Below are 23,502 nucleotides of genomic sequence, written 5' to 3' on the forward strand. Positions count from 1 at the left end.
CTACTATGAATCACCTCATTCAATGGAAAGGAATTGCTTCAAAATGTCCCCATTCGATGGGGTGGAGTTGTACAATCTCTACAACCCAGTTTCTCTGGGTTGTAGAGATTACTTGCAAAACCCCATTCAATGGACAGCTCTACAACCCAGTTTCTCTGGGTTGTAGAGATTACTTGCAAAACCCCATTCAATGGATAAACCTGGGGTCTCCGAGGCCTGGGTGGGCCGCAGGACCCTGTGGAGGTCCTGGGGTCGCTTCGGGGGGTCTGCGGGCCGAACGGAAGGTCTGGGGGCCGAACGGAGGGTTCGAGACCCTCGGGGGTCGTCTCTGGAGACCCCTCCAAGCCTCTCCCATGCCCCATGCCTAATCCTAACCCAGACCCTAACCTCTCCCACCCCCATGCCTAAACCTAACCTCTCCCACCCCCATGCCTAAACCTAACCTCTCCCACCCCTAACCCTGAACCTAACCTCTCCCACCCCCCATGCCTAACCCTAACCCACCCCCCATGCCTAAACCTAACCTCTCCCACCCCCATGCCTAAACCTAACCTCTCCCACCCCTAACCCTAACCCACCCCCCATGCCTAAACCTAACCTCTCCCACCCCTAACCCTAAACCTAACCTCTCCCACCCCCCATGCCTAAACCTAACCTCTCCCACCCCCATGCCTAAACCTAACCTCTCCCACCCCTAACCCTAAACCTAACCTCTCCCACCCCCCATGCCTAAACCTAACCTCTCCCACCCCCATGCCTAAACCTAACCTCTCCCACCCCTAACCCTAAACCTAACCTCTCCCACCCCCCATGCCTAAACCTAACCTCTCCCACCCCCATGCCTAAACCTAACCTCTCCCACCCCTAACCCTAACCCCTCCCATCCCCCATGCCTAAACCTAAGGACACAGGGGTCCAAGCAGACCCTCCCCATGCCTGCAGAGGTGGGCAGGGTGGTTGAGAGAAGAGCCAATGGAGAATCCTATCCATTAAATGAGGTTTTGCAAGTAATCTGTACAACCCCTGAATCCTACCCATTAAATGGGGTTTTGCAAGTAATCTCTACAACCCCAGGGAAACTGGGTTGTAGAGATTGTACAACTCCTCTCCATTCGATGGGGGCATTTGAATGCAATTCCTTTCCATTGAATTCGAGGGGCTAAACAGGAAACCACACCAATGTATTCTGAGGACAGACAAGACTGGAGTGTCTCTGGTCTAGGATTCATATTCAAAGGGTTGGCATTCTTTCACTTAATCAAGAGACTCAGCGTAGAACATCAACTGGATCAACATATTCCTGCTCATTTCCATTTATGTCAAATTTAGCCAGCTATTCCATTACTGCACAGTATTATCCAAATGAAGGAGTGATGGTTTGGTTCTGGCATTTTGCTGGTTGCTTGGTTTTTGTTTACCTAAAGGCTCACTTAGGCATCTATCTATCTATCTATCTATCTATCTATCTATCTATCTATCTATCTATCTATCTATCTATCTACGGTATATGAAAGGGGCTTAGGGCAATCTCTGTTTGTTTACATTTTTGTCCCACTGATGATGTCATAGGAGGCATTGTGACATCACTGATGATGTCATCAGTGATGTCATACGACGGATGATGTCACCAGTGATGTCATAAGACTGATGATGTCATCAGTGATGTTAGAAGAGCAAAATCACATCACTGATGATGTCATAGGCACTGGTGTAAACTTAAAATGGCCGAACACACCATTATGCCAAAGCCATGCCGAACTGAAGCTTGAAGCAGACATCAAGCTGACCTGACGCCAAAGCGGTCACACCAGAAACAGTCTCTTTTCCTCAGCGGCCGGCTCGGAGCTGCTGCTTCGGCCCGTCCCACCCCTCACAAATTGCATTGACTGCCTGCCTGGCAGCTCGGGATCAGCGCGCAGCACGCTTGGAAAATAGAACAAAAGCTGAAACTATGGGATCAGCGTGGCTTTGGCGTGGCGTCAGCGTGGGGCCGGTGTGAATGGACTCGCCTGTTAACAAGGACACTGAATTGGCGTATGGTGTGAACGTGGACTAAGGGGCACGCACACACACACACACACACACACACACACACACACACACACACACACACACCTGTGCGCATGTACACTTAAGAGCAATAACATTTTGTGAGCAACACACACACACATGTGCGCGCCAATAGAGCAGGCGAGGCCATGCAGCAGCCGAGCTGCGGGGGCGAGGCTGGTGAGGCCGTTGAGCCCGCGTAGCGGGCGAGCCTAGGAATCGAGTGCGCGTAGCGCGTAAGATGCCTAGTCATACAAATGTCAAATTCTCACCTTTTGAGTCTGATGGTTTGCTCACAGCTTCGGAAACCTTGCTCTTCTTTGATTTCTAAAAGGAGAAAAAGACAAAGTTAAAGGCATTTACAAAAAAACAATTCACAGGTGAGACTGAGGGAACATTTAACCTGAAACACTATTCTGAGAGTATCACTTTTACTTCTATCTCGTGATGAGAAAAGACATTTATAGGACATCAGAACTCACACAATTCGAGCACACTTAAGATAAACGTTCGACTTGGGTGCAGGGCCAGAACAAGTCACAAGAGAAAGAAGCAGGCCAGCACTCCAGAATGTCCTTTGACTAGTTAATGGTCATCTGGGACAGAGAGCACAATGAACTTACAGTATATATATTAGGGATGGGCATTTCTAGCAAAAACACTATTCGAAATTCGCTGGCCAAATTCGAATTTAATTCGAAATTCGAAAAAAAAAAAAAAAATGTTAAAAAAAAAAAAAATGTTTTTTTTTTTTTTGTGAGTGAAATGTTGCATTGTCTCCCCTGATTCTAAGTCTACGGCTTTATTAATTAATATAAAAAGCTTCTGCTGTGGATTTTTAGCTCAAACAAGCATTGCACCACTGAAGTAAAGAACATGTTACATGACATTGACATTTTCGAAAATAAAAAACAGTTTTGACAATCATGAGTGGTTCATTAAATATTTACGGTAGTAGGCTCAGGTCTGAGTGCCAAAGGGGTGCCAAAGTCACCCCCTCTCCCTCTTCATGGGATTTCATCCGCCATTCATTTTTCCATAAACCTTGCTTAAAATGCTTATAAAAATTGTTTTACTTGCTCAAACCAAGCGATTTGACTATACTTAGAATCAGGGGAGACAATGCAACATTTCACTCAAATTTTTTTTTTTTTTTTTTTCAAATTTCGAATTTCGAATTTCAATAATAAAAGTCGACCTTGATAATAACAACGATTATTCGAAAATTCGAAATTCGATGCCCATCCCTAATATATATATATATATATATATATATATATATATATATATATATATATATATATATATATATATATATATAAACAGAATGGTAGTAGGTTGAGCCAGACCTTTCTCCAGGGCTGGCATGGTGCTATGTGGAGATAGGTCTGACCAAGCGAGACTATTGTCTGAAAAAACCCCACCTTAGATTTGGCCTTGGCACGCTTCTCTTCCATCCTCTCTTTAAGCTTCTCCACTTCCTCCTTGGTGCCATTGATCACAACAATATCTTCACTTTGGAACGCGTCCCCACACTAGAGCAAAGACAAGATGGCATCAAGTTCAGAGATGTTTTTCTTCTTCTTTATAATGACATTTGATTTTTTTTTTTCACAGATGAAAAGAGTAGAAGGTGATTTTTCCAACTAAGTCAAGTATCAAGGAAATGCTAATTCAGGGCCATATGTCAGGGCTCTTCAATTGGCGGCCCGCAGGCTGTGTGGCCGACGCTGGAATTGCATTTCTTTTTTTTACAGTGCACCTGAATGCAACATGCAAGATACCAGCTGAATAAGTGTCCAAATGTTCATGTCATTCTGGCCAATTCTCCACTTCTGTTATAACATTTCAGTCTGGAATATGGAATATCTTTCAATAATATTTATGACTAAAAGGCTAAAAGTAATCTCATGTGTAAGAAATTACTGTTCTACATTGAAGTAAACATTTTAATAATTAACTCATTGGTTTTGGTTGGTTTGGTTGAATTTAGCTTCAAGAGTGCCTTTTGTTCTTGTGTGACCCTCAACAGGCTTTGAGAATCCCGGGCCACTTACTGACAGTTATACTTAAATTAACCCACTCGTATTCTCGTTTATTTCAAGAAAACCATTTTGGCTAGTGGAAATTCTAATTGGCTGGTAACTTTGAAATCTAGCAGCCATATTGGCAGGTGCTGAAAAAAGTTAATTTCAAGCCCTGCAGGGAGAGCAGGTGGTGACATAGGAGTGAGAAAATGATCAAATATTGGTGGTTAAGACTGAATAATAAAAAAATAAAGGAATTGTCCGCACACTGATTAGCAGCTCCCGTTTTTATTTGCTCAAGGTTGGCAAGCTTGCCAACCTTGAGCAAATAAAAACCTATTTGTCCTACACCTGATGCCCAATGTGGTTTTGGATGTGCGCACAGTTTTCCTACTTTAATAAGACTGAATAATGACATCACAACTGCTAATTTAAAATGAGTTATTCCTCTAAACCTGCCTTCAAAGTGTAGTAGCCGTACTGTACCGCACTGTAGCTGCTACCATAACGTATGTCTAATGTTTAATTGTATGTTTAACTCATTGAGTGCCAGCCACTTTTGGAGAACGGACGCTCCCTGTGCCAGAGTTTCAGAGCTTTTTTCAGTGATTTCTCGAGGCCCACAGAATATTGTGTGATATTACTATGTAAACAATGAACACGCAAAAAGAACGATGAGACTCTTTTCTATCATCAGCAAAAACAGGTTTATTGATATAATTTTCCGTTCTTTAGTTATCAGCCGGAGAAGATAGCTTGATTTAACAAAAAAGAGCCTTTTTTTTCTAGAAGCTGAGATATTGGCCCTTTTGTGAAATTAAACATTTCAAACACATCACTGACTCTGAAGCTAATGTCCTGCTGCCTGGGTCTGTCTGGGTGTTGTGTGTTGTGTGCTGCTCTGCGTGCCCCCCCCCCCCCCTCCCACTCCTACTCCTCAACTGCACACTCCTCCTTATGGGAGGTGGCTCTCTGCTGAGTTTGCTCTGCACTGTGAAGGGTGCGCGACCGTCTATGTGCGCGACATCCAGCTTTTTTACAGCTTCCGCGTGTGTTTGTCACCGGCTCCTATGCTTCCAGTTGAGAATAATAACAAATCCACGGCTGATCATGCGAATTGGCTGTTGCAGCGGACATGGAGGAGCTCAATTGTGGGAGCAGATTGGCTGCTGCTGCTGTAGGCACATCTAACGTTAAAACGCTTCATGCATATCGATGCATACGGATGCGATGCGATTTCCGTTTCCCCAAAGACTTATTCTCTGTTTTTCTCTGCCTTTCTGTTAACCTGGAGAGCACTGTCGCCACCTAAGGGTTCTGTAAAATAGGTTATAGACCTCCAATAGCTATAATAGTTGTACAGGAGATGCGGAAGGCTTTGATCGACGTCCCACCGTCAAAAAACGCATTGGACGTCGAAAGACGTCCGTGGCACTCTACGTCACTATTTAATTGGACGTCGAAAGACGTCCATGGCACTCAATGAGTTAATAAGGAATATGCTATTTGCACCTGTATGTCAAATACGCCGAATTTAAAACGCCGAGTTTAATTGTATGTTTAATAAGGAATATGCTATTTGCACCTGTATGTCAAATACGCCGAATTTAAAATGTTTAAGCACGTCTAAAGTATGCACATGACATGTGCACCTATGTGCAGTGAATATGCCACTGTCTCTGACTTGTCTTATCACTATACTGCCTTATTGCTTGTTGTGTCTCTTGTTGTTTTTGCACTCATATGCCCTGTTATATTTGTACTATGTTGTAAACGGAGTCCTCACTCCTCAGCACAAGAATTTCACACGTGATACTTGTACCATGGAGTGACAATAAAAATCTTGAATCTTGAATCTTGAATCCCCCAGCTCCCAGCACTCGGCCCTCAGCAAAATGTGGCCCTTGGTGAAAAGTAATTGAAGATATGTCATCCCCTCTCCCCACCTTTCCGGTCTATCTACTGTCCTAACCAATAATCTCATTTAGTTTGTTCTTGTTAGCGATTGACAATGAGAAAAACCAAGCAATAAAACCAAAACTGAGGATACTCTATAAATGAGCGATAGAAAAGAATCATTATATCTCTGTCCACTCCGAGGCCATAGGCCACCCTCACTGGCATATTCAGCTCCTCCATATACATATAATAGTGCCTGAGACTCCCAAGAGAAGAGCAAGCTTTTCACCTGTGTGACAACTGTTTGACAACTGTGTACCACTTCCTCTGAGAGCCTAAAGTGGCACACAACCTTACCCTACTCAGGAGCCACATTGACCAAAAAAAAAGAATTGTTGAAAGAGCCACAATCTCAAGACACCACATGCTAGACAACAGCTTTTACCTGGTACAAAAAGTTTGCCTTCACTAAAAAGAGTATTTGAATTTCTAAAGCCATCCTCGTGTCATTAGACTCTCTGACATAGGAACTGATACATCAATGGCAGATGAAGCAAAGCGGCTCGAGGAATGGGCTGCAGCAAATAACTAGCCTAGGTAAACCCAGACCCCACGTGACCTGCTCTCTCAGTTCCCAGTCACATAGTGACTGAGAACAGGTCTGAGAGCAGGTCACGTGGGGGATGGGTTTACCCAGGCTAGCAAATAACATGCTTCTCAACAGCAAGAAGTCAATGGAGCTGAGAGTATGCTTCGCTAAGGACCCTCCCCAGCCAGCCCCCCTAATCCTCAACGGCCAGGTTGTCCCTGTTGTCACAAGCACAAAATACCTGGGTTTCCACCTGGACAATCAGCTCAGTGGAGATGTTCACGTTGAGGAGGCTGTGAAAAAAGCCTCCAAGCGCCTGCATTTTCTCACTGTGATGGCAAGAAATTGGCTCCCTGTAGAAGACCTGGTCGATATCTATAACACACTGATCAGACCATGTCTAGAATATGGGAGTGTACTGCTTATGGGCTGTACGGCTAAACAACGAGCCACCATGGACAGGGTCCAGAAAAGGGCTGTCAAAATAATGATGAGGTTCAATGACATCTCTTTGAATGAAGAGAACAACAGGCCCGTGTGAAGCTGATGCAGGATATGCACCAGCCTAACCACCCGCTCCACCACATCCTCCCTCCTAGTAACAGACAGTGAAAACACACGTAAGCTGCGCGGCGCAACCTTGTGCGCAGCCAGTTTACATTAGGACACCATGTTAACAGATCTGTCGGTCCACACCGAATTGCGCGCAGCTCCGCGGACGCTCAGGGCCCGCAAGATAGCCTAGATTTCTATTTTTGTGCGCGGACCTCTGCGCCCATGAGCGACTCTGTCAAGCTGAACAGATCAGATCAGGGCAGACAGGAACTCCGAAATCGGACATTCGTCAAATAAAACCAATTTCAAAGTAAAATAATGTTTATTTACGTTGTTGATTGCCCCTTTGGAAGTGTGGAAAGAGAGAAAGAGCAGTTAGAGAGGGAGCGGCTTCTAGGGGCTCGTTGCCTGCGGGGCAACAAGTAGAGAGCTAGGACTCGCCTTCTATCTACAACAGCACGCACTGGGAAAACGGGAGGAGAACAGACTTAAATATGATGCAATTGCATTTTATAACGCCGAAGGGAGCCATTAACAGTTATCCCAAACATATTACTTTATATATTTATGTCGTTATTTACTACCCATGATAACAGACAGTAGATCTGGGGCAAAATATATAGCGGACGAGCAGAGCGCGCAAAGTGAGCTGCGCTCTCTGTGTGGACACTTTAAGCGCCTTCTGCGCGGAGGTGCGCTGCGCGGCGCATGCGCGCAAGTTCCGCATACCGGTGTGTCCCCAGCGTTAGAAAAAAAGGACTGGCCGTGTTCTGCACAGAGGCAATCAGTTGTCTTTGCCAAAAACCAGAACAAATAGACTGAGAAACTCCACCATCTCTTGTGGCGTCAGGCTTTTTAATGGGCTGTAGTTAAGCGTTGATTGTATTTTTGATGTTGGGGTTTGTTTTAATAATGCATAATGTATGTGTATTTTTTATTGTTTTTTTTCAAGTGTACATTCTGCATAATTCAATCATGTATTGCAAGTCAGAATGATTAAACTCAAACTCCAGGGACATCAACAACACTCCATTCAAATGCTTAAAGTCGAGGTGAACCCGTTCGTCACCTGCATCTGAGTCCATTTCAGACTGAAAACAAATTGAGAGGCGGACCATATACAGCGTCGATGATTTGATTTGACAATTCTGTCGACTGGCTTTGGCATCGGCCAATCCTGGCATGGTCCACCCCCAAATCGGGTGGGATTCAGCCTGTACAATCCGAAGCATGGGTGCTGTCCACCCGCCTGGATTCTCCGAGAGACGACCCCTGACAGCCAGGGAGGCTGTCAGGCTTGGAGGCGCGCGCCATTATCGTTATAAATGTAAATAATATTCCTGGAATGCGTGTTTTAACGAGCCAGTTACATTTCTTTGCATTCTTAGACATTACCGTTTGATTTAGTTTGCATAATTGCTCAAGTTAATAGTTAGTTTATGGGCTAGAAACTCTGCCAGATGACAGGCACTAGGCACCATTTTCCCCTTCATTTGGAAGAGAAAATTATCCTGAAATGAAGATTTGATTGACAGCTGCATGTCGTGAAATGATTGGTTGAAATGGGTTGGAAATTTGATAGTACTAGGTGACGTCAGCAAACTGTACATTACTGTTATCAATGAAATCTTGAAAAATGAACTTTTGATGTGAAAAAGTGTGAAAACCTAAATAAATTAGAGTTTTGTGATTTATTTTGCATACATTATTAAATAGGTGCACTGCATACACAGGTATTTGAACTAAAAGAAAAGAAAAGTCATTTTTGGGTTCAGCTCGACTTAAGATTTTAAAATGGATCATCTCACAAGGTGACGTAACAGTCAAAGTCTAAAAGAGGTTTAGGTGTACATCACTATACATGCTGCTGAGAAAAAACTGAATGAAGATGAGACTGAAATACCTTTGGTCAGCCCTAAAGGCAAAATACTTCTCCAAAACACTGAACCTGAATCACTGAAGTAACAAGTCTGGGTATTATCTTATCTTAGGGGTTTCCACACTACTCTTAGCCCGGGGCTATGCCCCGGGCTAAGAGCATGTTAGCCTGGGTAAACCCATCCCCCACGTGACCTGCTCTCAGACCTGTTCTCAGTCACTATGTTAGTGACTGGGAACTGAGAGAGCAGGTCACGTGGGGGCTGGGTTTACCTAGGCTAAGAGCATGTAGCCCTTTAGAAATATTGCCAATGTTCAGCCTGACCCAGAAACATGCTGAAACTCCTTCTTACCAGCCTCCCTACAAAGTCTATTGAGAGGCTTCAGCTTACCCCAAACTCTGCAGCTCGCCTTCTAACAATGCTAAAAAGGACGGAAGGAAGTAACAGCATATATCACTCTATTTTCTGATTTCTGTTTCTGTTTTAGCTGCATTGCACAGTCTGGCTAGATGGTAAACCAGCCGCCTGCACCTGGGGTGCAGAATTGAGTTTAAAGTTAATTTACTTGCATACAAAACTCTGCATGGTTTAGGACCGGCCTACATTACAGAATCCCTGCTGTTCTATGTTGCTTCAAGAGCCCACAGGTCTTCCACTGCTGGTTTGTTAAAAGTACAAAAGCCTACTTAAGAAGATTTAGGATGCAGTCTTTTTAACTAGCATCCCGCCAATGAATATTAGAGAGCCGGGCTCTGGAAGCATTTTGCACTGCAGGACGCCTGCTAGAAACTTTCACTTTCAGGATCACAACACAGAGCTGACACGGGCAAGTACCAATTTTAATTCGTCTTGTCCGGGTAATGCTTGAGTGGATCCAAAAGAACTTGTTTTGGATCGGAAATTGCATATTGCAGGTTTAATATAGTATTTTATGGACTCCCTTGAGGCTCACCAAGTAGCTTTTTTCCCCACAAGCTTTAAATATACCTCTTGCTTTCTCCTGGATAGGTTTATCCGACATAGAGACAAGGACAGAAAATCACTGGATTTATAACTTTTCTTCTTAATTACAATATTGACATAAGCTGCACTCTAGACCTGTGCTTCAATAACATGGAAACACACACGCACGCACGCGCGCACGCACACGCACACGCACACACACGTCAAAGCCCTCAGTAACCAGCAGGGGATCTCTATTGTGTGCCCATAGTGCAGGCTCAGTGGGCGTGAACCCTGCCTGTGTGCTCTGTTTAACACAAGAGGGATAATCTCAGAAGCTGACCAGGCAGCAAACAAACTGGCTGCTGCTCTGAAGATAGCCAGATTGCTGTTGGTGAGCTGGGCAGTTAGTCGGCTGTGCAGCTTATCAGTAAATCAGTAAATCAGCCCACTGAATTTGAATCTTGCTTCTGCACTGAGCCATTTGATAGGCAAAAAAGGAAGGAAGTGGGTGAGCTCTCCTCTTTTCTCTTTGATCTCTTTAATGAGCAGCTGTTGAGAGCTGCTGTGCATAGCCTACATGGAGATGTTTGGTTGTTTTCATTCCTCATACAGTAGCCTACACTATAACCTGTACATGAAAATATTTACCGGTATATATAATATTATAATATATTATAATTATAATACAATATAATATAATATAATATAATATATATAAATATATTTTCACCGGACTTGGTTACCAGCATCATTTTAATTTGTCGGAATTTGATTAATTATAGTAACGAAACTCAGCACCCATGGTTCACCCTCATTTCAATCCGAGAGGGGTGGATGCTATCTGTAAACGCACTCCGGGGCGGTAATATGGCCGGGCTGCTTGGTCTGTGTGAAAACATTTTGTGGCAAGGCTGCCGGCTTTGCGGGCCTTCTGAATGGCACTATTGCGGGATCTCTGTGTGAAAGTGGCTAGAGACAGAGAGCAGAGAGTGCAGACAGTTTTTCCGCACTCTGTCTCTCCCGAGTGTGGAAACACCTCTGCTGAAGCTCTGATGACTGAGGAGAGACAGACGGAGGATTGGTATTTGGCCGGAGAGAGAAACAGAGGAGCATGGGGTGAGGAGAGGAGAGACAGGATTGGTATTTGGCCGGAAAGAGAGAGAAACAGCGGAGCATGGGGTGAGGAGAGGAGAGACAGGTTTGGTATTTGGCCGGAGAGAGAGAGAGAGAAACAGAGGAGCATGGGGTGAGGAGAGGAGAGACAGGTTTGGTATTTGGCCGGAGAGAGAGAGAGAGAAACAGAGGAGCATGGGGTGAGGAGAGGAGAGACAGGTTTGGTATTTGGCCGGAAAGAGAGAGAAACAGCGGAGCATGGGGTGAGGAGAGGAGAGACAGGTTTGGTATTTGGCCGGAAAGAGAGAGAAACAGAGGAGCATGGGGTGAGGAGAGGAGAGACAGGATTGGTATTTGGCCGGAGAGAGAGAGAGAGAGAAACAGCGGCACATGGGCTGTAGGAGTGAAACGTAAAGCAACAGGGAAAATAAGGAGGAAGCCCCGACAACAGTGAGTGGGAAACTGTGCGGGGGTGGAGACTGGAAAAAACTGCTACTGAGAGTGTGTGAGGGGTGTGCATGTGTGTCAGGTGTGTGTGTGTGTGTGTGTGTGTGCGTGTGTGTGTGTGTGTGTGTGCGTGTGTGGGCGGGGCCTAACTGCTGGTAACCAGGCAAGGACTGCCCCCGTCTCATGGGGATGAGGGAGAGTGACTCAATCAGCCATGCAACCAGAGGAGAAAACACACATACGCAACCACTCAGCCTCACTACGAGTACGACACGGTCTCGAGCGCAGAGAGGAACACAGCCCCCTGGGTCACTGGCTGCCAGAAGCAACAACAGCCAAACAAGCTTGATCGAACCTAGCTAGACCACACATCAGAGACCACTCCTGCTGCTGCTGCTGCTGCTGCTGCTGCTGCTGCTGATGGCACACTCATGGATAGCACTCTTACCCTCTGCCTCTTTCTGGATGGATTCTAATGGATTGGACTAACACACTCAGGCCAGTAGTTTAGATTACAATAGTCAGAACAAGGGCTAATGTTTAACATCCCCCTCTTCCACTGTAAGGACGACAGGTTCAACCGCCTTCAAGGTAACTGGCTAACCTTGCTCTATCTTTGGAACCGTGTGTGTGTGTGTGTGTGTGTGTGTGTGTGTGTGTGGTGTTGCAATCTCTATACGCTTTAGATCTCTGAATAAAATTGAAGTGAAGGCTGAAATTAAAGGCTGAATTCCAGACTAAATGTTAGAAATGTGGGATGATTACTATTAAAAACAACAGATTGAAAGGTTTTTGACTGGGGGAAAAATATATATCATTAACTACAAACAGTGAGTCAATAGCAGGTGGTTCAATCCTTTCTAGGCAGGAAAGAGTCATCAAGCTGTGAGCGCTCTTTGCCAGTATGTTATGCTTGTTGTGGTTGTTTTTGACGTCAGTGTCACAATGCCTGTGACAATGTACTGTGTGTTGTGTTGCTTTGTGGAGTGCAGGGTGGCTCAACACAAGATTTCATTTGAAACCTAACAAAAAAACGAATTTTACGTCTTGGTCCGAGTGAAATGTTCTATGGTCTCTCCTCTTTCTAAATATCGCGGAATAGTTTGGTTTGACTAAGTAAAACTATTTGTTATAAGCATTTTACGAAAGGTCTATGGGAAAATAAATGGCAGATGATAACTCTTGGTGTGCATGTGTGAAGCAGGAGGTGACGTCGACTTTGGCTCTCTATTCAGCATTCATTCTGTCTTGCCAGTTGCCAACCTATAGCTATCTGACGTTGTGCTGGTCCCAACAGTCCATGTCCCTTTCCAGCCTGAGCTTCATTAGCTCTCGAGTGGCTGTGCAGTGCCAGACGGTTCAGCTTGGCTCCAGGGGCAGAACCGGCTCAAACGGCAAGAAAACAAAACGAAAGTCTTTGGTGTAGGCTTGTCTTGTCTTGTCTTGTCTTCATACTGATTGAGCTTACACATGCAGTGGGACTTTCATAGGGTTGGACAAAATGTTGTCAACACTACAAAAAGGACTTAACTCAGAAGAAACTAAATCACAATTTAAAAAGGCAGCTAGGTAACAGGCAAGTCATATTAAGTGAGAGCTTTAAAAGAAGTCTGGTACTAAGAGTAATTAGTTCTGATGATGCTCTGCATGGCCGTGTAATGAATGACCAAGAAATATCAGACCATTTTATGGGAGCAGGTGGACCCAAAAAGGTGAAACAGCTTTACAAATACCGCATCAACGGCAGTGAAGTAATGTTCTGTATGGAAGGTAGCCCAAAGACTTATTGGATCAAAGGACTGAGTTATGTTCCACTCAATGATTAGAATGTGCAAAATGTTGAGCATTAACGTAGTTATCTGTACCGTATCAAACTCAAATGCCAAGTATAAATGATCAGTTTTGAGGGAGATCGATTGCCTTCCTTCACAATAATAACCCTTTCTCAATGCACTTCAGTCTACTGACTGAATTCAACATCTAAACTACATCTTGAGCTGAGAACTGGCTTCCCCAATGAGTGCTAACCTACATAATGTAACCTCATTTACTATCCCTCATGGGTCCAGGCACCTTCTGCTAACCGTTAGCACGTCTTTCTTGCAGGAGGTTCATCTGTGGCGGTGCTGTCTGCGTACGGAGGAGCTGGACTATTATGCTCCAGCTGGAAGTGACCAAGTGCAGCTTCCTGTTGTGCCTGGGGGTCACTATCGTGGTCTGTTCAGTGATTTACCTGAGGGCCAGAACGCCAACGCAGCCCCAGCCACAAGAGGCCCTCGGCTGCAGGCCTTTCTCTACGATATGTAAAGCTTTTCTGCCAGCAAGCCCTGAGGAAGGAGACGACTGGCATCCGCGTGACTGTCAGGTATGTCTTTTTTGTTTGTTTGTGTTTCCTTGTATTCATATGTTGTTGCTGGAAATGGGGGTCACTCACAAGAGTGACATATTCTGACTGAAGCGTACTGAAATTAAAGATAAAGTGTTAGTTTATATAAATCCAAATCACAAATTGAATGAATCAAGAAAGAAATTCCCACCATTATGAATCATTGGTAGTATAGTATATTTACCAGCCGCCACAGCGGGGCTGGTATTGTTTTCACTGTGTGTGTGTGTGTGTGTGTGTGTGTGCGCGCGCGCACGTGTGTGTGTCATCAAGGCAAAGTGTGGTCCTGGAGATACCTATTGTAGCGGGAACGACCACAGTCAGAAGCAGTTTTGAGTACTTTGCCAGGTGTTTATATTGCCCTTTTTATTGCCCTTTTCAGACATGCATTAAACTCCCTTTTGTGCAGAGCGAGCGAGTTGGCATGTTGATGACGTTTGGATTACTTCTGTTGCACATCCCCTTATATTGTTAAATGGCAATTTTACAAACCATTAATGTTCCCGTGCGATTTCATTTCATGAATGCATAGTTAAGTGGCCAGATTATTTGCAAGAGAAAACGCCAAATTAGTGAGAAAACAAGTAAATGTGTAATGGTTTATTTTCTTGTCTGCCTGTCATGTCTTCAATGGTGAAAATGCAACAAGGAGGTGATGAGGTGGTTTGAAGGTGGTCTGGATGCTGCGATGGCACATTTGCATATTGGTTTTTGTGAATCTATTATTAATCCTTGCTGATCCGCCTCCAATGCACATCCACACATTTTACTGTTTGTCGCCATTTCCCATGTTCTCCCATGCTGGTAGCAGCGTTGCCAGATAACAGCTGATTTCCAGCCTAAAAACAGCCCAAACACCCCAAAAGAAGCAACCAGACTTGCGTCCTCAATAGTTAGCTATACGGTACTTTGGATACTGTAGAAAAGTACCGTCACATTTTCAGAATGTTGGCATCGACTTGGTACCGAAGCATTGGTTCTTGTGACATCCCTAGCTCATAGTGTTGCATTATATATTCAAGAGAAAAGACAACTTTTGTGTGGAGAAGAAATTGAAAATGGGTCAGATATGACTTGAATGCCACTTGTCAATCTGGCTGTAAAATCAGCTGTTGCAGCGTTTAACATGACCGTGGTCACTATTTGGCAGCATTAGCCCTCATGGTTTAGAAGGATGTGGCTCAGATGAACAAGCTTCTACTGCAGTGAGAAGCAAAGCAAAAATCTGTGTACATTAAAGAAATGCTGAGAATCAAACCAATCAATCCAAATCAATTGGCCAACACTGTGTTTGAGACCGGCCCGTGACATCAAGCACTACACAGAAAAATGTGAGCAAAGAAAGTGGTGAGACGGTGAGACCCCAAATGTTACAAGGACTAACAATCCCCCCCGCTCAAAGTACGCTTCTAATTTTTGTCTCCATCTCCATCAGGTGGAAAGTTACATTCTGAATCTGAACCGTCCTCTGCACTGCTCCAACTTGACCAGGGACCTCCACTTCATCACAAGACCCCTGAGCCACGAGGAAGAGGACTACCCTTTAGCCTTCATTTTGACTGTTCACAAGGAGCTGGAGCTTTTCATGCGCCTACTGCGGGCTATTTACACCCCACAGAACGTCTACTGTGTTCACGTGGACGCCAAAGCGCCGTGGAAGTACCGGGAGGCTGTACAGAGGCTGCTCAGTTGCCTCCCTAATACATTCCTCTCCAGCCACAGCGAGACAGTGACATATGGTGGCTTTTCCCGCTTGCAGGCAGACGTGAATTGCATGAAAGACCTAGCAGGGTCCAAGGTAGCCTGGAGGAAGGCGGTGAACCTGTGTGGACAGGACTTCCCTGTCCAGAGCAACCTGGAGCTGGTGCGTTACATGCAGAGCAAAGAGTGGAGGGACAGGAACATGACCCCTGGGATCAAGCAGCCGATGACCATGAGGCATAGGACACAAGTCCAGCACAAGGAGATCACGGGGTCACATGTAGTACAGAGGGGGAGGGGCTACACCAAGGGTCCTCCTCCGCACCGTCTGCAGGTGTATTTTGGAACAGCATACTATGCTCTAACGAGAGACTTCGTAGACTTTGTCCTGAAGAGTCCAAAGGCGCAGGACTTGCTGGAGTGGTCCAAAGACACGTTCAGTCCAGACGAGCACTACTGGGTGACACTCAACAACATCAAAGGTAAACTGACTACACGGTATATATATACACTGACTGATGACTAGTTCCTACTACAACTGCTGACTTGACCTTTTGCTAACCTCTGGACCATCTTAGCCTACAGGATGCATTAATCATGATTTAGCATGCATGATTATGATGTTTAAAAAACAGGAGACTTGAGATAAAGTCAAACTGACACGGTGTTAAAGTATGCTTAAATCATAATGTAGGAAGGAATCTACTTTTTGTACTGCATCATTGACTGCACTCACCGATGGCATAGGTCATGATTGTATTTTGTCATGATTGCTGGTGTTAGGCTTAATCATACCTAAAAAGATTAGGCCATATTTAACTGCTAGCATTGTAAGTATCAGTAGAGACCTCTAAAAAAACTAGCAGCTATGCGGTTTCACAGACTTGACCTATAAATCACCTTTACAGATTATTATTATTATGGATTTATATTTTTGTGCATTTTTGTTTGTATTTGGCAAGGGAATATAAATGTACTTTTACACTACTAGCAATAAGCAAATATCTATTACTAGAAATCGATTGCTAGGCGCCCGCCCTGCAGCTCGCTTGCATACTCAGCTTGGCCTCGCCAAGCTCAGCTGCTGTGTGGCCTTGCCTGCACGATTGGCATGCCACAATTTCTCAACTTCGCATCGTCGAGTGGTCGAGTGACAACACTGATGATGTCATAGACATTGTGACATCATCAGTGACATCACAATTACAGTGAGATCACTGATGATGTCACAGACATTGTGAATCAGTGGGACAAAAATTGAAACAAACAAACAGAGCCCACATACTCCCTGATGATGATGATGATTAGGTTAGGCAGCACAAGAATTAATTCTGTTTGGTTCCATGGTTCAAGAAGCTCCAGGGAGCTACATAGACGGAGGTTGGGCTGGACAGATCCGGGCAATCAAGTGGAGAGATCAAGAGGGAACATCACACAATGGTTGTAAAGGTACTGTACAGTGCACTATGAACATAATAGTGATCATATTTAATCGATTAGGCTACCACAATGTTTTACAGCCAAATAATTCTATTTGTCTTGTTCTATCGCACATTGTTAATCATTTATACTGTACATCCATAATCCATCGCCTCATTTATAACATACATTGTTTGCTTTCTGTCCGTCTTAGCTTTTGGAATAAAAAATGAAGGAATTACAACTAATATTATTGGGGGTGGGGGATAAGTGTCTTTTTGTAGTTAAATATGGGTTATTTTAAACATTAAACACACTACAACACACACACAATTTGTTAACTTAATATGTTGTTAATATACTTTTCTTAACCTTATATCCTCCATCTATGGCCTTATTGACCTACGCCAGAAAGACTGTCTGCTTCTTACGCTTGGCTCCAGACAGGCTTACAAACTAACTCAAGATTTACTCAACAGAAGATAATAGGAGCGAGGACTGACACTTATCTGATCTTGGGTCCTCTCTAATACATGTAATCTGCCTTTTAAATAACCTTTTACAGGCTATAACAAAACAAATCTGATATAAAACATTGAACTAAAAAACAAAAGATGTCTGTCGATCGAGGAGAAGGAGAAATCTGGATCAGAATCTTGGTTGGAAGTTGGAACCAAAGTTCGGCATTATAGAATATCTGGCAAGGTTTACAGGTTTATAGATCCCGAACCGTTCAAAGACACATCGAAGCTGCAGTGATAATTTCTAACCTGTCTGATATTTGGAGTATCTGTACGGTATGGACACTGGCAGGAAATCTACAACAACAGAAAGTGCCAAATCGAATGGAGCAAAATACAAAGCACTAAGTGTCGAGCACTGTGTCAAGAGAAAAGCTGAACTCACCCATTCAAAAATTAGTATGATGCAGTTAATAATGATGACATCATACTGTATTACCTACATGACTTCTAAACACTGACATTCCAAGTCTTCAGGCAGTTACCTCTCGCTGCCATTTGGGGCTGCTACTGTTCTGTTGACAGGTGGCTGTTTTTATTTATTTCACATTTCAGTGACGCATCATAAGCCTAATATAATATTCTAACATCCAATATATTCTTGCATGGTCAAAATGGTCTCTGTCATTTTCCAGGACGTTATGTAAGAGACATCTGTATCTACGGGGTGGAAGACCTGCCATGGATCATCAACAGCAACAGCATGTTTGCCAATAAGTTTGAGAGCAGTACCTTCCCCGAGGCGCTGGACTGCCTGGAGCAGTGGCACAGGGACAAGGTGTTACGCCAGGCTACTGTGCCCATCCAGCCATCTTGGCTGCTGGCCACACTGGGTAACTCAAGCAGCAGCAGCGGCACCTACTTCAACAACAGTGCTGGAGCCTGAAATCACCGTTGGGTTCCAGGCCAAAAGCTAGGCTGTGAAGTGTGAACAGATTCAAATTTGCACTTTTCTAATTGCTGTAAATGTAGCAAATACAACCAGGCAAAAAACTATATTAACACTATGATGATGCACTGTGCAAACTGTGAAACTGTGCAGAGTTGCTACTGATCATAGGCTTGATTTGTCTATTTATGAAACGGTAAAGAAACCTTTTTTTCTTCTAATCAGAGGATGGTTACTGTATATATGGTAGGCTGCAAATGCAGTAATTGAGTCGAGTCTCAAGAGGTCAAATGGGAGGTTTTGAAAACTAGATGGTTAGGTGAGTAAGGGGAGGCACATCCCCTTAAAACGGTGCTAGTCCAGTGGGGCTATATGAAGGCTTCTGATATTTTCATTGCCGCTTGAATGATGGCATAAATGTTTCTAGTAGTTTAGTTTGCTGATATGACTGTGAAAAGAACAATGTCCTATTCTGCCGAGCATTTGTAGCTCAAGGAGCGGGTTCTTGGATCAGTTCTACAACTCGCTGGCAAAGCCACAAGACAAGAATGTAAATTCAGGTGAAGGAATGGAAATTGGATTAAATAAGATGGTTTGTTGATTTGGGAGAGAAATCAAGTCTCCCTACTGGGCAATTTAATGTTACAACATCCCTAGTAAACTAACAGAAAAAAGCAAACTGGGACACACACCATAAACAAAAAAGGTGTCTAACTACACAGCAAAAGGTTGTATCCTAACCTTGGTTATAAATATAGATGCTATCAGCAGCAGAAAACAGACTGCTACCAAAGAAGGGAATATCATACCCCAATGACACTCTATCATTGACATTCCTCTGAAATCTTAGAGAGCCGATTAGAAAGAAAGCAGGAGAACGTATTGACGTGTCTAAGCTTGTCCTGAAATGCTTTGTGGTATAAATAGGCTTGAGTGTATCATGACGGACATAGAGAACAGGCTGATGATGCAACTAGAATCACACAAGAGATACGCTGTCCTTGCAAACACACAAACACGTGGATTATTCCTGATTTCCTGTGTCATACTTTAGATACTTCATGGATTATTCCTGACTTCCTGTGTCATACTTTAGAGACTTCATGTATTATTCCTGACTTCCTGTGTCATACTTTAGAGACTTCATGGATTATTCCTGACTTCCTGTGTCATACTTTAGAGACATCATGGATTATTCCTGACTTCCTGTGTCATACTTTAGATACTTCATGGATTATTCCATCCTGACTTCCTGTGTCATACTTTAGATACTTCATGGATTATTCCTGACTTCCTGTGTCATACTTTAGAGACATCATGGATTATTCCTGACTTCCTGTGTTATACTTTAGATACTTCATGGATTATTCCTGACTTCCTGTGTCATACTTTAGAGACATCATGGATTATTCCTGACTTCCTGTGTTATACTTTAGAGACTTCATGGATTATTCCTGACTTCCTGTGTCATACTTTAGAGACTTCATGGATTATTCCTGACTTCCTGTGTCATACTTTAGAGACATCATGGATTATTCCTGACTTCCTGTGTTATACTTTAGATACTTCATGGATTATTCCTGACTTCCTGTGTCATACTTTAGAGACATCATGGATTATTCCTGACTTCCTGTGTTATACTTTAGATACTTCATGGATTATTCCATCCTGACTTCCTGTGTCATACTTTAGAGACTTCATGGATTATTCCTGACTTCCTGTGTCATACTTTAGAGACTTCATGGATTATTCCTGACTTCCTGTGTCATACTTTAGATACTTCATGGATTATTCCTGACTTCCTGTGTCATACTTTAGAGACTTCATGGATTATTCCTGACTTCCTGTGTTATACTTTAGAGACATCATGGATTATTCCTGACTTCCTGTGTCATACTTTAGAGACTTCATGGATTATTCCTGACTTCCTGTGTCATACTTTAGAGACATCATGGATTATTCCTGACTTCCTGTGTCATACTTTAGAGACTTCATGGATTATTCCTGACTTCCTGTGTCATACTTTAGAGACTTCATGGATTATTCCTGACTTCCTGTGTCATACTTTAGAGACTTCATGGATTATTCCTGACTTCCTGTGTCGTACTTTAGAGACTTCATGGATTATTCCTGACTTCCTGTGTCATACTTTAGATACTTCATGGATTATTCCTCACTTCCTGTGTCATACTTTAGAGACTTCATGGATTATTCCTGACTTCCTGTGTCGTACTTTAGAGACTTCATGGATTATTCCTCACTTCCTGTGTCATACTTTAGATACTTCATGGATTATTCCTGACTTCCTGTGTCATACTTTAGATACTTCATGGATTATTCCTGACTTCCTGTGTCATACTTTAGATACTTCATGGATTATTCCTGACTTCCTGTGTCGTACTTTAGATACTTCATGGATTATTCCTGACTTCCTGTGTCATACTTTAGAGACTTCATGGATTATTCCTGACTTCCTGTGTCATACTTTAGAGACATCATGGATTATTCCTGACTTCCTGTGTCGTACTTTAGAGACTTCATGGATTATTCCTCACTTCCTGTGTCATACTTTAGAGACTTCATGGATTATAGAGACTTCATGGATTATTCCTGACTTCCTGCGTCATACTTTGGAGACTTCATGGATTATTCCTGACTAGAGCTGGGTATTGGGTTCAAATTTCAAGAATCGATTCGATTCCGATTCACAAGGTTGCGAATCGATTAATTTCGATTCGATTCGATTCCGATTCGATCAATTTCAATATGTTTCAAAATGTTTTTTGAGCTGTACCCTGAATTACATGTCCAGTTATGTAACACAGTGGTTCCCAACCAGCCAAGTAGATACATGGGGAAAAAAAGTTGCAGAACTGTTGTCAATTTTAATGGTTTTAGTTACACATATATTTACTCACCAGGTGGTGACAAAGGGTAAATAACAGCCTTTTCATCTGTCAATAAAGACACTTTCACAATTATGCACAGTGATTTGATTTCAGCCTATATAATTTCTAAAAGTAGATATTAATGATCAAACATTTCCATCCATGTAGCCTACAGTATTTATGTTTTTGTTTAAACTACAAACATAAATAAACGTCAACTTGAAACTATGTTTCAACTACCACACACAGCATAATATTTTAGCATGTTTATTTAAAAAAAAAATAATAATAATAAAGAAAAATCGATCTCTGGACATATGAATCGATAATCGAGGATTAAAATAAAAATCGATTAAAAATCGGAGAATCGATTTTTTGAACCCAGCCCTATTCCTGACTTCCTGCCTCTCTCTTTCCAGCACAGACTACAGACTACAGCACACAGGGGATTCTAGAATCGAGAACTCATGTCAAGACTTGTACTACCACTGCCTTCTTTACAACGCGGTTTGTGGCTAATTCAATCAGAGAGAAAAGATGGAAAGAAAAAAAGATTATGGCATTAAAAAAAATCACTATACGAAAGTTTATCAAAATGCTCATGTGATGTATTTTTACATAACCGTCTTGTCTACTGCAGCTTAGGATCTATTTAATGATGGGTACACTTAACTATTCTTTTGTTTGACCTCTACATGTCTGTCTTTGCCTATGTTATCCCATTAAAAATCGACATACTGTATACCTATTCCTATCCTCTGGCTTACTTTCATGTGAACCAGTTTGTGTCCCAAATTACAGTGTTAATCATCATATTCACATAAGCCTATCTGAGCTGGAGTCTCCGGAGAGAGAGTCAGTTTCCCATGAGCAGCACCAGCCCTGCTTATGGCTTTAGGCCTTATTTCTAGCAGAGTCAAACAAGTGACCTGTGCTAAGTTGCTGCCAAGGCCCCGTACCACAGGAACAGCAACAGTGACTGGTTCTCAGCAACTGCATGCTAACTCAAAATAGCCTCACGCTCTGCCTGGGGAATAAGACCAGAACATTGTTTCTTCAAACTATGGGTCAAGACCCAAAATGGGTCATAGTGCTGCCTTTTTAGGGTCCCCACAAGACTTGATTTAGGTTGCTGTTTGAAAAGGTTGATGGACAGAAGCACTAAAGCCTATAGGTGACTATAGACACCACTGGATGGAAAAAGTGTCAGAAAAAGTGTGACATGATTAGCTTGTTTTGTATGGAGGGTGGATCGTGCCTAAATCAAATACAATACACACATTGATTTGAAATACTATACACATTGAAATACAATACACATATTGGAAATACAATACATATATTGAAAATACAATACACATCTGAAGAATACAATACATGTGTAACAATCAATACAATACCGAAATGCTTAAATACAATACACATTTTATTTTCGATATGTGTATTGTATTTCGATATGTGTATTGCCTTTTCAATGTGTATTGTATTTCAATGTGTGTATTGTATTGAATTTTGGCATGGGTGATTCGTGCCATAATCAAATACAATACACACATTGAAATACAATACACACCACGAAATACAATATACATATCGAAATACAATACACATATCGAAAATACAATACAGTTGTTGTATTTTCGAGATGTGAATTGTATTTAAGCATTTCGGTATTGTATTTATTGTTACACATGTATTGTATTCTTCAGATGTGTATTGTATTTTCAATGTCAGTCAGGAATGTTTCCCGTTTTTTTTTTTTGTAATCACTCCGTTCCCGCTCCACTCAGCTGGCTCAGAGTGCACCAACCTGAGAGACACTTCTTTTTAGTCTGTGACCATGTGTCGAGAGACACTTTCTAAAGAGTATAAATGAAGCTTAAGTTGGCTACCTTGGCTACCTTGCTGGCAAAATGTCGACAAAGACGTGGGCCGATCTGCTGCGGGAGGCAGCTAATGCCATGGATCTAATTCCTCCCCCCAGTACCCCTCCTCCAGCAGCTCATCCTGTGCCCCCAATGTCTGTAACGTTACCATCATCACATGGATCAACTTCCATGGAATCAAGAGTTCATGGTGCTGTGCAAGGTAACGTTAACATCAAAACCACTGGAAAATATCTAGCTAGCTATCTGGCTAACCAGAGGTCTAGCTAGCTAGATAATTGTCCTGTCGTTTTGACGTTACCTTGCAC

At 42.9% G+C, this 23,502-nt stretch overlaps 2 protein-coding genes across 2 annotated transcripts in view; one reads left to right on the forward strand and one right to left on the reverse strand.

The window, feature by feature from the left end:
* Nucleotides 1-1,737: 1,737 nt before the first annotated feature.
* The window catches only part of LOC310784449 (replication termination factor 2-like), a gene marked incomplete at its 3' end in the record, with an annotated part of 30,589 nt that continues 8,824 nt past the window's right edge, over nucleotides 1,738-23,502 (reverse strand). The window contains exons 6-8 of the mRNA XM_083645442.1: nucleotides 3,474-3,584; nucleotides 2,322-2,376; nucleotides 1,738-1,787 (exon numbers count right to left, since the gene is read on the reverse strand). Of these exons, the coding sequence (XP_083501568.1) occupies nucleotides 1,738-1,787; nucleotides 2,322-2,376; nucleotides 3,474-3,584 (216 nt within the window). The remainder of the gene's footprint in view (nucleotides 1,788-2,321; nucleotides 2,377-3,473; nucleotides 3,585-23,502) is intronic.
* Nucleotides 11,923-19,529, forward strand: LOC310783068 (beta-1,3-galactosyl-O-glycosyl-glycoprotein beta-1,6-N-acetylglucosaminyltransferase 7-like). The gene is made up of 5 exons (XM_083643855.1): nucleotides 11,923-12,095; nucleotides 13,611-13,869; nucleotides 15,326-16,073; nucleotides 16,945-17,040; nucleotides 18,167-19,529. The coding sequence occupies exons 2-5, from the start codon at nucleotides 13,660-13,662 to the stop codon at nucleotides 18,415-18,417; spliced, it is 1,305 nt and encodes a 434-aa protein (XP_083499981.1). The 5' UTR covers nucleotides 11,923-12,095; nucleotides 13,611-13,659; the 3' UTR covers nucleotides 18,418-19,529.

Source organism: Poromitra crassiceps, assembly GCF_964638095.1.
Source record: "Poromitra crassiceps genome assembly, chromosome: 10".
NCBI lineage: Eukaryota > Metazoa > Chordata > Actinopteri > Beryciformes > Melamphaidae > Poromitra > Poromitra crassiceps.

What these genes read in the sequence shown, in the direction of transcription:
- LOC310783068 (XM_083643855.1), top strand. Translation starts at nt 13,660, where the DNA reads ATGCTCCAGCTGGAAGTGACCAAGTGCAGCTTCCTGTTGTGCCTGGGG. An exon ending in GGCATCCGCGTGACTGTCAG is followed by an intron (nt 13,870 to 15,325) that starts GTATGTCTTTTT and finishes CATCTCCATCAG; the next exon opens with GTGGAAAGTTACATTCTGAA. An exon ending in ATCACACAATGGTTGTAAAG is followed by an intron (nt 17,041 to 18,166) that starts GTACTGTACAGT and finishes GTCATTTTCCAG; the next exon opens with GACGTTATGTAAGAGACATC.